The 16437-nt window shown below is 34.0% G+C and overlaps 3 protein-coding genes across 8 annotated transcripts; 2 read left to right on the top strand and 1 right to left on the bottom strand.

Annotated features, from left to right (window-relative positions):
- Window positions 1–3878: 3878 nt before the first annotated feature.
- Window positions 3879–7679, top strand: LOC105137908 (uncharacterized). The gene is made up of 2 exons (XM_011043849.1): window positions 3879–7141; window positions 7287–7679. The coding sequence occupies exon 1, from the start codon at window positions 4188–4190 to the stop codon at window positions 7125–7127; it is 2940 nt and encodes a 979-aa protein (XP_011042151.1). The 5' UTR covers window positions 3879–4187; the 3' UTR covers window positions 7128–7141; window positions 7287–7679.
- Window positions 7680–8377: 698 nt separating this feature from the next.
- LOC105137904 (uncharacterized protein YAE1-like) lies at window positions 8378–10369 on the bottom strand. Of its 5 annotated transcripts, none has more exons than XM_011043840.1 (5): window positions 10188–10369; window positions 9891–9975; window positions 9190–9308; window positions 8973–9094; window positions 8378–8852 (listed from the first exon to the last, which is right to left on the bottom strand). In XM_011043840.1, the coding sequence occupies exons 2-5, from the start codon at window positions 9973–9975 to the stop codon at window positions 8522–8524; spliced, it is 657 nt and encodes a 218-aa protein (XP_011042142.1). In that variant the 5' UTR covers window positions 10188–10369; the 3' UTR covers window positions 8378–8521. The 5 variants fall into 5 exon arrangements, with proteins under 5 accessions (XP_011042142.1, XP_011042146.1, XP_011042144.1 ...); XM_011043844.1 differs by having other exon boundaries at window positions 9190–9285; XM_011043842.1 differs by having other exon boundaries at window positions 9190–9296; window positions 10188–10368.
- A 1508-nt stretch (window positions 10370–11877) lies between these two features.
- On the top strand, window positions 11878–14464 carry LOC105137905 (protein trichome birefringence-like 38). 2 transcript variants are annotated; one of them, XM_011043847.1, is made up of 5 exons: window positions 11878–12379; window positions 12866–13037; window positions 13202–13377; window positions 13678–13836; window positions 14151–14464. In XM_011043847.1, the coding sequence occupies exons 1-5, from the start codon at window positions 12111–12113 to the stop codon at window positions 14440–14442; spliced, it is 1068 nt and encodes a 355-aa protein (XP_011042149.1). In that variant the 5' UTR covers window positions 11878–12110; the 3' UTR covers window positions 14443–14464. The 2 variants fall into 2 exon arrangements, with proteins under 2 accessions (XP_011042149.1, XP_011042148.1); XM_011043846.1 differs by having other exon boundaries at window positions 11879–12379; window positions 14145–14464.
- The last annotated feature ends 1973 nt before the right edge of the window (window positions 14465–16437 follow it).

The raw sequence follows: 16437 nt of genomic DNA, 5'->3' as shown, positions 1-16437 counted from the left end.
TTTCAGGGATAAAGCAACCACATGCTTATGCATCATACAAAAAGTAGACTCTAACCTGAAGATGTTACTGTATCTTTGAAAGGTAATCTCACTCTTCTTTTTCCTTTTTCTTTGTTTTCTTAAAGTTGCTATCAGCTAAGCTAAGTACCTCGCTAATCATTGATTGGTTTCCCTCATTGCCAAAGCAGATTATAAAAACAGAAAAGAAGATAACAGTCGAGAATATTATTAAGAAAATGGCTAAAAAATTTATTAATTCTTGTCAAGAGGATGGCTAAAAAGACTTAAAGCTGAAAATAATCGAGGTAATTTTCGATGTAAATTACCAATTTAAATAGCCTCTCTACCAATCTTCCCATCAGTCTTATTAATATCATTTGTTTTTTATTTGATCCATCTTCTTTTTCATAAGTCTTTTTCCTCACTTTTCTTTTATTTTCAGCTTTAACTTCTGCTTGCTAGGCTATTCTTTTTAGCCATTTTAATAAATTATCCTCTTGACAAGAATTAATAAATTTTTTAGCCATTTTCTTAATAATATTCTGGACTGTTATCTTCTTTTCTTTTTTTATAATCCTGCTTTGGCAATGAGGGAAACTAATCAATGATTAGCGGGGTACTTAGCTTAACTTAGCTGATAGCAACTTTAAGAAAACAAAGAAAAAGGAAAAAGAAGAGTGAGATTACCTTTCAAAGATACAGTAACATCTTCAGGTTAGAGTCTACTTTTTGTTTGATGCATAAGCATGTGGTTGCTTTATCCCTGAAAAGAGAGGCCACAGGTAGCTTCCTAAATGCAAATAAAGCCAGGAAAGTAACAGAAATATGGCTGTGAAGTTCGCGAGGGGCGAATTTGGTGATGTTTATTACAAGGCTATATATGCTGTGGAAACCTGACGGCTACATTACTAGCAATAATTTACCATGAGAAACTTTTACTTTAAAGAAATGTCTCAGGGCCAAGCAACCATTGCGTAATAAGTCGAGGGATTAGAAGATCAATTGAGACCCTGATTTAAGTTTTGATTTATAAGAATTATATAATATTGAGTTAGTGTAAAATATAAGATAATGGCCCGTAGCTGCTCCGGTGACTGCAGAAATGAACATCTTTTGAAGCTGCGAATCAGAACAACAAAAAGAGATAAATTAATATTGATATAAAAATGAGATCAAAAATGGATTTTTGGATAAATAAACGGCCATTAAAATTTTTATTTTATGGATTAGCTTGAAGTTTGAATCTTTTAACAGATAACAGATCATATGTGCCATTAACCATGGTGCCATCCTCATCAAGCTTATAAGTGCAATGACTCGTGAAATTAAAGACTGCTTCGAGGTGGTAAATTGTTGGACGGTTGAAGCTTTTAAAATTTGTCATTTTATTCGGGCAATATATTTAGATATATAAAATCTTAATTATAAAACCAGTCTGATTCAATAAATTGACTCGGAAAATTCATGAATTAAAAATTAACATGTATATTAAATTAAAATTTTAATTGATTTTAATATTAAAATAATAAAATCAATATGATTTGAAAAATTGATTTATGATTTAGTTGGCTCAAATCAATCAAAACCAATAAATCGGTAAAATAAAAAACTAAAACTTAGTTGTTGTTTTTTTAAAATAAAATAAGAAGTCCAGTTGACCCAATAATAAAAGTACTTTATTGAGTCAAAATTAACTCACATCTATATATATAATATCTTGATTATATTTTTCTTTCTTTCCAAGCAAGTTTATTATGGAGTATCTTAATTTCTTTTTTAAGGTAGTGGACACTTATTTTTCAAGTCACTTGAGGCATAACCCAGAAGATCTCTAGCCTTAATCCAGATCAGCTTGATAAGTGAATCATAACCATCAAATTATCAATGTTGACAAGTCCACAGCATACCATTTTATAAGTTACAATGGAATTATGGATTCATGAGCCATAATACATAAATTATATGAACATTGGTAAGAGATTTTTGGTTAACAATGTCTGAAACGAAACCGCACTGCTAGCAGCCATTGCATTAGAAGTCTCAAGAGCTGTGACCTAGCTACACCAAAAGAGAGGCAAAAGGGTAATCAGTGTCGGTGGGATCGAGTCTACAAAACGTGCAAAAGTGAAGGCAATAACTTGTAAGGTGATTCACATTTAGGAAAAGTAACTGGGGTTTCAAGGACAAATGGTAAAACTTTACCTTGGCTAGTCAAATGTCTGACATAGCAATTTAGGGTTCCTGAGATTTTCCTAATCTTACTGGCTTGGTTCAATAATAGAGAGCAGGGAGGGACAAATTTCTTGTATAGAAGTTCTTGTCATTTAGCTTTACAGTGAGTTTTCTAATTTCTTGTTTTGGAGTGCCGACAACTGCGTGCCTGACCGCGCTACTAAACAAAGCTTAAATATATCATTCAAGTCTAATGAATTAAATTTTTTTATATATAATTTATTTAAAAACCTATATAATAATAACAATAATATGAGAAATAAGTCCGCTTACCTACCAAATTAAGCCTCAAAAAGTATTTTGGGCCGTTTATTACACCTCAAAAGTAATCTGATCCCTTTAATTTTAAATATTTTCTCATTTTGATCATAATTTGCAGGGTATCTGGAATGACAAATTACTTTTACCAAGTTAGTGAGCACCTAGCTACTAGTCAAGCTAGAAGATGAAATGTCATGACCACTTGATGATTGTCAGGCTTCGCTTCGTCTCATGAATAGGGGGATTTGGATAACCATCGAACTTACATCAAGCTCACAGATATGCCCCATGCAAAATTGTCTTCTTGATCTGATCTGATCTGATCTAAATCCTAAGCCGAAGTCCAACTCATTTTTAAACTCACCTGCAAATTTTCAAACTTGGCCATTTTTTTTCCCAAGGGTCAGCTGAACTTGTCCGTATATAGGCACATCTTGAAAGACATGAAGCCTTGTATATTAATTTTTGTATGAAATTCACCCCACGAAGCAGACATATTGAAATTTGAATTTCCCAGGGGGACACAAATTCAATAAATTTGTTACAATGTTTTAATCACATTTAACCATTATATAAAAATACAAAGAAGAGTTTTTCATGGTAGAAAGGACATGAATATGACAGGGATACAAATATATTTGATTGGGAAGACGAGAACAAAAATAAATGTGTTTAAAATAATCTTAGAGTGAATTTATACCTTTTAAAAACCAAAATGAAGAGAAACATGTTCAAATTGATCTCTTTTTTTCTGAACAATTTTCAACTAAAATAGGCACGGGCCGGTGCCTTACAAGCAAAGATTAACAATTGCTTCTGGGTCTCATTTTTTTATTTTCCTTAATGGCACCATGCTTTTTTCAATGGAGATTGAGGAAAGGAGCGTTTGTAAATGGACCTTTAGGGCAAGAGCAGACCCCACCAAGCATCCCCATTTTGCCGACCATTGCTTGTCTTTTGTAAAGTCCTACCGCTCAATCCTGATATTGATGGCTTCCCAGTCAACAGGTGACTGATATAAAACAGAAAAAATTCTCTACAGTATATCTGTACAGAGAATCCCGATGCTACCCCCTTAACATCCCCCCCACCCCTCAAACCTCTCTCCTTGTCCCAAAAAATGGGGTCTCATGGATTTTCTTCAAATACAATCTGAGGAGAATTCAGAGAAAAACTTGTAGAGAAGACTCCGTTAAGGGCCATTGATGAGTGTTATAGCTAGGCAGCAGGGGACAAGGGGCATGCACTGGTATATGTTCATGGCATTCGTGTATTTTGAAGATAATGAAGGGGGTAGTTATGTCATGAGGGAAAAGATAGTGGGTTAGGGCATCTAATCACCAATCCTAATTAACAAGTCAGTGCCATATGCAGTATTTCCATGACACATGACAATAGAAAATTCCTCTGAGTGAAGGTCAGCATCAGACTCTCATCTCAGCCTTCAAATTTGTTCTGCCAAATGACCATTGAGGTAAAACAAAAGGCCAGCCCACCGAAAACCAAACGAAACTTAACAGGAAGAATCTTTAGTTGTTTGGTCGTCAAGAAGGCTCACTTCTTCCTGTTGTAGTACAATCTCCAAAAAAACCCACAAGAAAGCTAGTTTCCTTCCTAGACTAGATCTCCCCATCTCTAAGAAAAGTAACATTAAATTCCCATCTAGAATTCATGGTGCTGGCTTTTCTTTGAAGATGGTGCAAAGAAAGGTGCCCAACAAGCTTGGTATTCAAACTGATCATGTTAAATCCGAGAAGCGGTTGGGGAACCTGAAACCAAGTTCTTGCCAGTATCAGGATGGCAAGAATAGAGGACCTGATATGAAGAAGAAAATGAAAAGGTCAAGATCAATCAAGATTTCAGATATTGGGAGCTTGAAATCATCATCACCTTTGAGGAAAGCCATATCACAGCCTGGAAAGCTGCCTCCTCTCAATGTTACGACAACTGCAGCAGCACCACAGAAGCAGTTTATGATCAAAACAACTGATGGTTCACCGAATTACATGAAGTCAACCAGTAGTTCAGAGGCAAGAAAGGAGCGTTCCCAGGTGAGTCCCTCGAATACTCAAACAGGTTCAAATGGTAAGAACCTGCATTACAGAAACTCTGGGAATTCGAGATTTAGTCCTGCTTCTGCTAGCAAACCAGCAAGAACTTTATCAAAGACATCTAGTTTGAAGCTGGTGAGGACTCCAAGTTTTAAGCCAACGAGAGGTACTGCGAAGAAATGTTCTAGAGTAGCTCTTTGTGCTGATGTGAGTACACAAAAAGCTACCTGTTCTTCAACCCTGAAGGATTCAAAGTTTCCTGCGTACCTCATGCTTAATCCTGGGGGTACTGAAGCAGAGGGAACTTCAGTCATGAAGGTCTGCCCATACACCCACTGCTCTCTTAACGGTCATCAACACAAACCTGTAACTCCGCTGAGGTGCTTCTTGAAGGCAAGGAGGCGTTCGTTGAAGGTCCAGAATAGTATGAAATTGGAGGATTTATCCCCACGCAGAGCCAGGCCATCTGGCGATCGAACAGAAGAAATTCATGGTGGACTGTTGGATTTTTCTGAAGACAAACCTGTGATACAAGAAGTTGGAAAGGATTTCTTTATTGAAACCTACGCTAACAATACAGAATATGGGGCCTATGAAACCGAAAAGAGGACAGAGAATGAAGGCAAGACAGCAAGTGCTTTTTTGGGAGAACCTGAAGGACAGATGAATGAGTCCTGCTTTTACGGTGGCCATGAAGCCGCAGTTGAACAAGACAACAACAATCACGTTTCTGAGAGCTCGTCAGATGAATCACAAGAATCAGAGATTGATTTTGAGGAAACCTTTAGTGATACCAATGCAGCAGAGATCAATGTTCCAGTGGGTTTCGTCAGAGCAGAAGAAAAGCACGGGGATAGAGACTGCTCATTGACCTTCTCTGAAGGAGAAGCAATCATGGGAAGCTGTAACAACAGGAGTGACATTGAAGGGGAATGCCAAGCGAGTATGGAGGAAGATGATCACATCTCTGAAGAAACTGGCATGGAGTGGGAGGAGGACCAACCTTCTACTTCAGAGATTGGTGAAGAAGATGATGATCTGAACAAACATGATAAATTTTGGACCAAAGTAGGGTTCACACCAGAAATCGAGAAACTTGATTGGAGTGAGGATTCTGAGATCATAACGTCTGATGATGTAGTCGGCAACTGTACAAAAGAAATTCTAGCTGATGAGGTACTGCGAGAATTTTTTTCAGAGGAAACTGCCTCTATTGATATGCAATGCAGCGATAGCGATTCTGAATCAGATATCATACCCCACTATTGTCCGATTCTCCAATCTATCCAAGTGGCAGGGAACTTGGCTTATGATCAACCTTCTGCAGCTGAAGATGCATTTGAGGCACCGAAAACAGAGGAGAAAGATGAAGAAGCTGGGAGAGATCTGAGAGATGCTGTGACCACTTCAGCTCCAATAAGGGAATCAATTGTGGAACCAATAGGAGCCAGAGAGAACATTCAGGAGAATAATGAAACAGATAAATCTCTTGGAGATGGTGAAAATGGTTGCACGGCAGACATTTCAGCTGAAGCTTTAAATGGTCACCAGGAGGATAAATCTCTTCAAGCTGAAAATGCAGCTATAAGACCTCATATTTCTGAAAAGAGAGAGATGATTGGAACAAACAAAGAGGACGAAATGGATCAGCGCATCGAAGTTGCAGAAAATAATCAAGAATTTGCCACTGCTGAATTCCCTGATGGTGAAGCTGGAGATGCAACAGAAGATCGAGAGCAAGTTGCCAATGCTGAATTGCAACTTGAAATCCATGTTTCTGATTCACCACAGGATTTTTCTGAAGCTGATCAAGATGATGCTGAACTACATGCCGATGGAAACCACATGACAACTAGTGAAGACGATACTTCAAGTCAAGATCTTGTTGATGCCATCACTCCAACTGAGCCTCTTGATCACCAATTGGATGAGCAGGATGAGACAAACCATGTTCTTGAGAACGAGAACTTATTTGAGGAAGATAAAGATGAACCTAAAAAGATCGAAATCCTAACTGCCATGGATTTTGAGGCTCCGAGTAATTCAAGAACGCATGAAATCAACTCAACTGGAGATGATACAGGAGAAGTTGAGAAGACGGAAGTGGAAGTTTGTAAAGAGTCAGATACAGCAGAAACCTTCCTCTCTGCCAATAATGGAGCAACGAGCACAGGATCAAAGCGCCCGTTCGTATACACAAGAGGAAATCCCAATCAAGAACTTCAATATACCTGCAACATCAGGAAGTGGACAATCGCAGAAAAGAAACCCATCAAGGACTTGGAGGAAGTGAGGGAATTCAACCCAAGAGAACCAAATTTCCTTCCCGTTGTTCCTGATCCAGAGGCAGAAAAGGTCGATCTCAGGCATCAAATGATGGATGACAGGAAAAATTCTGAGGAATGGATGCTTGATTATGCACTACGACAGGCTGTCACCAAACTCGCTCCAGCTAGGAAGAGGAAGGTGGCACTACTTGTTGAAGCTTTTGAAAAAGTCTTGCCAACACCGAAATATGAAACTCATATCAGGCATACATCAGCAACATTTTCTCACACAAGAACCATTCAAGCTTGTAGCTGATGGCAGTCACCAAGGTAAACGAGACATTACTTTCTAGATGTTATTTCTTTCTATTTAGCTGCAGTAGTGAAAATTGAAATGCCATTGTAGATCAAAGAGGACAAAAAATCAGTTGAAATGTGACCAGGTCATGGAGTCCTTTCGTATTTGTTTGTGCAGGTCATGCAGAAGTGGGAGCTGCTATAATAAGTTGGTGGATTAGAAAGTACTGTTATCGCTAACCATGGCCCAAGCTTTAGGAGTAAACAACAAGCTCAGTAGAGAAACATCTTAGTCTGTTGATATAAAGAATTTCAGAGTTCAGATTGAAGAGCAGATGCTGCATTTGGTTGTTTCTCCTAACCTCAGCGGGCGCAGTGCAAGTGAAGAGTGGCTAGCTCAATAATATAAATATAATAACAGTGTGAAATCTGACTCTGAGTTCTGACTACCAGATGATTACTATATATCCTATGATACTGTAAGAGACACTATTTTATCTCTAAATGTTGTTAATTATTTGTGGTTACGCTGTCTACTATTGTGCAGTAAATACTATTGTAATTATGCTCATGTTCATCTGATGATTTTCATCTCAAGTCACATTTCCCAGCAAAGAAAAGAACTTAGCTACTATCCAATCCTTAAGAGGTTATGGATTCATCACATGGAAAACTTCATCCATTTTCTAACCAGAAGATGATGTCAGGCTAAGATGATGAAGAAACTAAACCGATTTCAAGAAAAAATAATAACATGAATATTCTGTCACGGCCAAATTATTAAAAAGAAATAGAGACAATTATTCCAATAATCATCATCAACTACTTTGATTCTCACAGGCCCAGTAAGATATGCATGCTAGAAGTGATTATAACCACAACCGGAAGCTTCACTCCAGCAGGCCTCATGCTATTGCAACTACACAATTCAAGTCAGGGACATCCAATGTCCATGTTTCGTAGACTTCCAAAGACAGACCAATTTACTTGCAGATTCCTGTCAATATCAGACGGATTACATCTTGAAGAAATAGTTCCTCTGCTTTTTCTTTTTCTTTTTTGGCTCTAAGGATAATTATTTATCTTGAAGGATAAGATACTTTGCTTATATTTTCTTTCGCTTTTGTAAATTTCCTTAAAGTTTCTGGAAATTGACACAAATGTCTTTGTAACCATGTGATGGAGATGTTATAGTTACTTTTATTTCTGCACCACCATATTTAAAAGTAAACTTAAAAGAGAATATGTGGTAAAATTCTGAAAAAAATATAAGCAGATAATTCATATGCATTGACTTACTAGCGGTAAACATAGTTGTGATATAGATGGATCTAATCAAAATTGGTGATACAGTTGTGAGAAAACAACATTAACAATGTTATCCTTCAATAAAAAGACAATATGTCCAATACATTATTCAGTTCTGTACAGGAGTTGCTTTACTGATAAATGTGACTTGATTGTGGGCGAGTCAAGAAGAAGTGATTGAAGTTCTCCAACATAATTTTCAAGATTACTGCAGCATGAGCTATCATCCTTGTTCATTCTGGCTACATCAGAACTTGCCTTCTCAAGCTCCCTTTGCTCCATTGCTTTCTTTCTCAATATGTCATCATGAAAGAACTTAAGAGCATCCACTGTAGAAATAGAATGCACTGATTCATACAAACCCTGAAATTTGTTTCTTTTTTCCTGCGTTTCAATCAGCTTCTCCTTCAAGTCATCTGGCAGGCAGGCAACCGCACTTCACACAAATAAGAAAAAGGAAAAGAGTTAAACAAGAAAAAATGTTAAAGGAGAAGAGATCTCTTGAAAGCTGGACATCACTATACTATAATCCTCCTTTCATTTTCTTATTGTTTACCTGGTAACACCTCTAACAACACCCCAGCTGTATCCTACAAGCACTGATTGCTTAAAACCAACATTAAATCCCTCTTGTGCAGAATCTTCTTTCCCTGCTATGAGACCATCACGATATCCAATCTGAAGTCATCAAAATGAGACCATTAAAGGTTTGGAAATCAGTACATAAGCAGGGAAAACAGAATCATGAGAAACAAACAGAATCATCAAATTACCGTGTGAAATTGATCATGTCTCCTCTGCCACTCCCGGTCTAGATCAGATTCTCTATCCAGCTCAACAGAATCATCCCACAATGGTCCACCATCATCCTGCAAGTCAACTTCACAGCAATCCAAAACAAAGAAACGCATGTTGCTATAAAGACTCGAGGCATAACTAAATTCAACCCACCAGCCTCAAAAAGTTAAGCAGTGCTCACACAAGAAACTGACTGTATTTAAGCACCACCAAATAAAAATTTATACATTTGCAGAAATTAGAAGTTTCAGACATGCGAGAAAATGAACCAAAAACTGGAGCAATTACGAAAACATTGGAAAATGAACCAAAAGTTGGAGCAGTTACAGAACAGGATGCAACTGAAAGTCATCTACATTTGTTTTTCTTTCATCACATGCACAGATTGCACACATATACACACATATACACACAAATAAAGGTAAAAAAGAGTATCAATATGCAGCCTTTTTTTTCATTACTCATTCCCAGCTAGTGCCAAAACTTGGGAAATTCAACCAAGATCACCATTTTCCAAGCAGAAGATAACAATAAGGCTATATATTTATATCAAGCAAGCACAAACTAATTGAGTCAGCTAAACAGAAGACCATATAAAGCCAACACAAAGCAAAATAAATTAACCAAAATCAATAATAAAAAATAGATCAAAACCCATAGCAATGACTCTACTTACCATTAGCAATGGGCTTAGAACCCAATTCAGCATTTGAAAGTTGCAAACTTTCTGAATAAAGCTCCTTAGCAAAACTGCCTTCCATCTATTACAACACAAGAACCACACAAAAAAACCCATTCCAGAAAACTTCAAAACAACAATAAATATCTATCTACAAAAGCAAAATTCAGCCAAAACGAAAACAACTAATGATGAGAAAAGATTGAAACTTTACTCTGTTCACTCAAAAAAGGTAAAGACTTTATTAAGTTTTGATTGATTTTGTTCAAATTTAAGAAAAGATTTGGCCTTTACCTTTGATTAGTGGTTGAATTAAAAAGAGAATCCGACTTTGTTTGTTGAGTAACCGGTTGATTCAATCGGGTCGGCGATCCAACAAGAGGCTGATGCTACATGGGAAGAGAAGAACTACGGTGATAGATGGGTCATGGATTCTCGAATCAAGACCCTGGACCCTGGGCCTGGAGATAGATGAAATGAGAGCAGTTGGACTAGGCTAAAGTTCGGCTTTTCTATTCTCTGTTAATGTAAATGGGTATGTTCTGGGTTAGAAGGATGGGCCACTGGTCGGCGCTTGTGATCCTTTGTTGATGGGTTTTCTAAGGAAAAAAAGTTTTATTTATTTACTCTTTTTTTTCTTTCTCATCCTGTACCAAAAAATGACCAAGAAATAATATTTTATATTTTCCTTCCAATAGAAACCATAATTGTGTACCTAGTTTTTTTTTTTTTAGATTAACGTGGATGTCCGGGCCAGCTTACGCGCACCACGACTAATCTCACGGGCCCTGAAGTTAACGACCATGTAAGCCTCCAGTGGCCATCATATGAGCAACCAAAGACTCGAACCTGAGACCACAGAGAAAGCAAGGTTACTGGATTATCTTGAAATGATGATATATTAATAAAAATTTAAAAATAAATTGAAATATTGATATTTTAGATAAAAAAATAAAAAATAATATATTTTTTAAAAAATTAATTTGATTAGATCTTATCAACCAAGTCACATATCAACTCATTAAATCATTCAGATTAAATTTGTATGTGCTAATATCCAAAATAATTTATCTTGATGAGATTCTAAATTAACCTTTTAAACCATGTCAAGTTTAATAATAGAAAAAACCTGTTTATTTATTATAGTTTAATTGTCATGTTTAATTACAAATAATTTTAGTTTCAATTGCAATTTGATTTAATTTTTTATTTATATAAAATAAATAAATCATTGTTGTGAATAGTTTTTGTTTGATGTTCCATTTATTTTATTAATCTATTTTAAAAAATAGATTAATAATACAAGATCAATTGAATAAATGACAATTAACGTCCAGCCTTCTTTTCAAGGAGTACTTTACGTGCATCCAATTATCAAACAATGATTGCTTTTTTTTCCATCCATGCATCTTCCATTTTTCTAATATATCCATCCATTTTCTTTCCTTTTTATCCAAACAAACAGTTCTATATGAAGATAGAGACTTGCACGCCAAAGAAACTTCAACATTATTTTAAACATTTCATTTTATATCTTAATCTTTCACTTTATTTTAATAGTGTAGTTGTGGGATTTGATTTCCAGATTGATTTAGAAAATGACTAGCTTAATTGTTATTCCATCATATCAACTATATTGTTTTTAATGAAACGACACTATTTTATACTCTTACTGTTTGTAATATATTGACTCAATCAAGATTGGATTGGATTTGATAGAATTAATTGAGTCATTTAGATATTGGTCTGTAATTTAACTAAATTAATATTTTATTCCTGAGTTCTTCGTAAAGCGATGCATAGTTTAACGAATATGTTTATAGACATAGACATATCACTGGGAAATCAAGATGAAATCCGCAACAGATTTAAATATCTTCCATGTGTTCCGGCTGAAGTAGCCATCAAAATATATAAATATACATCTGTATGTTGAATCTGATCTGAATCTCGGCTTCTCCGATCCCCACATTTTTTAACCAGCAAGCTAGCCATCCAATAAGGGTGATGTATACTTTCTAACTATGAAGAAATCTTAATATCATTTTTCAGGTTGTAAAGCAACTGGAGTATCTCTGATCATAGCTTAACAAAAAAGAAAGGGATCAAGAAAATGTTTTGCTGAGAAACCCTACAGTTGCATGTGTACATATATATGTGTAAGGTCGGAACATATCTCCCTCACTTGCAACCTTAACCATTTCTGTCTATACCAGGATGAATTCTAGGACAACAACATCTTGTTTCCTTTTTCACATGTTGACGATACTTTCACTTCTTTGTTCGGCAAACTCATCAAGGAAGCTGTGGCGAGAGAATAGCTGCAACATGTACCGAGGGAGCTGGGTTCATGACATGTCCTATCCTCTCTACGATTCATCTGCCTGCCATTTTATTCGAAAAGAATTTGATTGTTTAACGTATGGTCGCCCTGATCACCTCTATCTTCAATACAGATGGCAGCCCAATGACTGCAACTTGCCGAGGTACAATATTATACGTGCAACAGTATGCGCATGCACGCCTGAAGAATTTGCTTGTTAATTTGTCTTAGAACGATGAATTGATTTTATGCTAGAAGTAATTTGATTATTTTCAAGTAAAGTAATGTGTTCATTTCTCTCAGATGGTTAGCATTGTGATTTTTGTGCTAGATTGTACTAATTGCATAGCTTCCACATGAATTGATTTGAAAAATAACTCAAATTATTACATCGTTAATTATTTTTATTAAAATAATATTATTTTATTTTATTTAAAAAAATTATTGGTGTTATTCTAATCAAATTTCAACCAAGTCAATCAGCTTATCTAAAAACCAGTTGAGTTAATATTTTTTCTAATTCAAATTAAAATCTAGCCCTAACAGGTTCTAGATCACTAATTTTTCATGTTATGTGAAGTTTAATAATTATAATTAATTATTATTATTTTAATCTGAATATTGTATAATATGTGTGACCTAATTTCAGGTTTGATGGTCAATATTTCTTGAAGAAGTTAAAGGGGCAGAAGGTTATGTATGTGGGGGACTCTCTTAGTCTAAACAATTTTCAATCGATGGTATGCTTGCTCCATGCAGCTGTGCCTGATTCCAATATCACAACAAATTCAAAAAAGTCTGTTACCACAGTGATATTCCAGGTGAGTATATATAGCAATGAATCTTATAAATTTGCTCCACCTAGTGAATTAGAAATATTTTTCCTTGCTAATCTAGAACTACCTAGTATACATTCTTAATTACTTGATGTTTAATTAGTAATTTGATTTAAAACTTGTGTTAATTAACTCTCATAATTTTTCAGGATTATGGAGTGTCAGTGAGTCACTTCCAGTCTCCATACTTAGTCGACATCGAAAAAGAAGAAATTGGCAGGGTCTTGAAACTTGACTCCATCAAGGATGGCAAAACATGGAAGGATATTGATGTTCTTGTTTTCTACTCTTGGGGGTGGTGGTACCGAGCAGGACCTCAGCAGCCGTATGAGCTCCCAATTTATTAACTTTAAATTTTTTATATTAAAAATAGATAACGAATTTGTTCTGGACTTTCTATTAGAAAAAAGCAAAGATAATAACTATTATCATAATTTTTTAAGATTATTTTATTCAGCTTTGAATGTTTTTGACAATTTATTGTTGTCTTTTTCAGGTTTTGGAAACAAGTATTTAAAAAACAAAACACACAAAATTGAAATAATACAGAAACAAATATTCTTTTGTGATATTGCTAAATAAAAATGACTTGATTATAGCAATATTTTGTTTTTGTGAATTTCAGATGGGATTATATTCAAGAAAAGAAGACCATAGTTAAGGACATGAATCGTAGGGTTGCTTTCCACAAAGGCTTAACAACATGGGCAAAGTGGGTTGATTCGAATGTTGATACAAATAAAACTACTGTTTTTTTTCAAAGCATTTCTCCATCTCATTACAAGTAAGCTACCTTCATTTTTAAAATCCAAAATAGTTATTAAAACTAACCTAATCAGGCTATTTGAATCATCTAAAACTTCGAATCTAACCAAACCAAGTTTTAATTTGAATAAAAAAAAATATTTATTTAATAAAATTTAATTAATTCAATAGATTAATCGTGATTCAGTTAACCAAACCAAGTTTTAATCCAACCAAACTCTATCATACCAACATTGTCATTGTTTTGATAAAAAATTATTGATCCGGTTAGTGAAACTCTTACAAAGTCTGACTTCAAGCCGATCATCTTGGTATGTCTTGAAATAGTGGCAGGGAATGGAATAAGCCGGGAGTGACAGATTGTGCAAACCAAAGAGAACCAATGAGTGGATCAACTAATCTTGGTGGTTCACCATTAGCATTGCAAATAGTGGAAGATGTGCTAAGCACTATCAAGAAACCTGTACATTTTCTCAATATAACAGCTCTCTCACAGCTAAGGAAAGATGCACATCCTAGCTCTTATAATGGTGTTAGGCCAATGGACTGTACTCATTGGTGTGTTGCTGGACTCCCAGATACTTGGAATGAACTTCTCTATGCAACTCTTATCAATCAGAAATGAAGAATCATGAAATTGATTACATATATATAGCATAGTCTGTGTGCATATATAATTTAGATTTTCATGTAAGTGCTAATTAAATCTAATGGAAACAAGAGGAAAGGAGCACAGTGATTTCTTCTTCAAGAAAATTAAAGGGCTAATAAAGTGTTATGGAAACAAGAGGAAAGGCTAGATTCTTCTAAGGCAAAGATAATGTTTCATTGTTGCAATTATAATATTCTTATAGATATTTACATGTTTTTATGAAAACATATAATCTTTATTATATTTTAATATATATAAACATTATTTTTTTAATTCACAACAATATTTTTCATTTCATGTCAAAAAATATATAAGTAATACCCACGTTCCATGCATTAATGTTTTTACATTAAAAAAAATAATTATTTGATCTGCTAGAAGATAAGATAAGTTGAATAAATACATTAACACTTTATTTTTTATATTTATTAGTATAAATAATTCTTTATGTTTCTAATTAAATGCATGCATATATCTTATTATTTATAATTAAAATATAAAAAAACATATTTGAAAAGTTTTTTATATTTTTTTATCAAAAATAATATCCCATGTACAGTAGTTCAAATAACTAGGAGAGATCTAAAGATGAGAGAGAGAAAATCACTACAAATAAAAAAAATGATAAATTTTCAACTATTTGGGTACACGCAGATTTAATTGGATTGATATATATATAATTTTCAACTATTTGGGTACACGCAGATTTAATTGGATTGATATATATATAATTTTCAACTATTTGGGTACACGCAGATTTAATTGGATTGATATATATATACATATAAAGTCGTGTGTTAAACAACTTGAAGAAGAGAGGACAGTGACAGTGGAATTTGGGGCATGATCTAGAATAGGAAAAGAAAGACAACAGGTGGGCTTAAGAGTTGGTCCGGTCTGAAAACAAAATATGGCCTCCAATGGCTTGTGCTCTGAGGCAGAAGAAGATGGCTATAGTCGATTTTAATTTTTTTAGAGCACCCTTTTTTATTTTTTTTGGACTAAGAGACAATTATGGCTATTTTTTTTTATGGAAGAAAAATATTTTCCTAAATTTATATCATGAAACAAACATTAATGAATAAGTTGACAAAGAACATTTTAACCTCGCGAAAGAGCGGAAAACATTTTCCTTACCACTATTAATTTATAATATTCATCAACATCATCACATACAATCATTACCATCACATAATCACCATCTACCTTCATAATTATTTTATCAATATTATCATTGTATCCGCAAGTTACAATTAATTTACTACTTTACTGTAAAATTATTAATTATTATTTTATCATTATCCGTGACATCCTCTAATGTTAATATCATCACATTTACAATTATCATCTCATATACCACCACTATTATCTTATTATTAAAATAATCATAAAATAATTTTTATTTTTATTATATACTAACTAAAGTAATTATCATCATTTCATGACTATAAATACTATTACTACTACAATAATGATCATGATTAAGAGGGTGTTTGAGATTGCAATTAAATCATGTTTTTTTTTTTACAAAATTAAGATTTTTTTTTAATTTTTAATTAATTTTTTTAATTTTAGATTGTTTTGATGTATTAATATTAAAAATAAATTTTAAAAAATAAAAAAAATATTATTTTAATATATTTTCAAGCGAATAACACTTTCAAAAACAATATCTATCATATTCACAAACATGTAATAATATTATCATTATCATTACTAATATTCGTTACTTTTATCATAAACATTATGTTTTTTTTTCATTTTATTACTATCATCCAAAAATCATGAATGAAAAATAATTTATTTTATGAAAAAATATTTTTTTAATATATCGATAACAATAAAAAAAAGTCATTTTCTAGAAAAAAAATATTTCATATAAATTTTTATTAAGAAAAATATTTTCCACAAAATAAACTTGTATCCATAAGGGAGAAAACCATACCAAGGAATCTGACCACTAGTAAT

Source organism: Populus euphratica, unplaced genomic scaffold (assembly GCF_000495115.2).
Source record: "Populus euphratica unplaced genomic scaffold, PopEup_1.0 scaffold70.1, whole genome shotgun sequence".
In the NCBI taxonomy this organism is placed as follows: domain Eukaryota; kingdom Viridiplantae; phylum Streptophyta; class Magnoliopsida; order Malpighiales; family Salicaceae; genus Populus; species Populus euphratica.
This window is presented reverse-complemented; position numbering and strand designations above follow the sequence as displayed.

Excerpts from the sequence above, each read along its gene's own strand:
- LOC105137908 (XM_011043849.1), top strand. The coding sequence starts at position 4,188 with ATGGTGCAAAGAAAGGTGCCCAACAAGCTTGGTATTCAAACTGATCAT.
- LOC105137904 (XM_011043840.1), bottom strand. The coding sequence starts at position 9,975 with ATGGAAGGCAGTTTTGCTAAGGAGCTTTATTCAGAAAGTTTGCAACTT. Across the intron at positions 9,095-9,189 it reads GACATGATCAATTTCACACG|ATTGGATATCGTGATGGTCT; the intron begins GTAATTTGATGA and ends TGATGACTTCAG. Across the intron at positions 8,853-8,972 it reads GTTGTTAGAGGTGTTACCAG|TGCGGTTGCCTGCCTGCCAG; the intron begins GTAAACAATAAG and ends ATTTGTGTGAAG.
- LOC105137905 (XM_011043846.1), top strand. The coding sequence starts at position 12,111 with ATGAATTCTAGGACAACAACATCTTGTTTCCTTTTTCACATGTTGACG. Across the intron at positions 13,038-13,201 it reads TTACCACAGTGATATTCCAG|GATTATGGAGTGTCAGTGAG; the intron begins GTGAGTATATAT and ends ATAATTTTTCAG. Across the intron at positions 13,837-14,144 it reads ATTTCTCCATCTCATTACAA|TGGCAGGGAATGGAATAAGC; the intron begins GTAAGCTACCTT and ends GTCTTGAAATAG.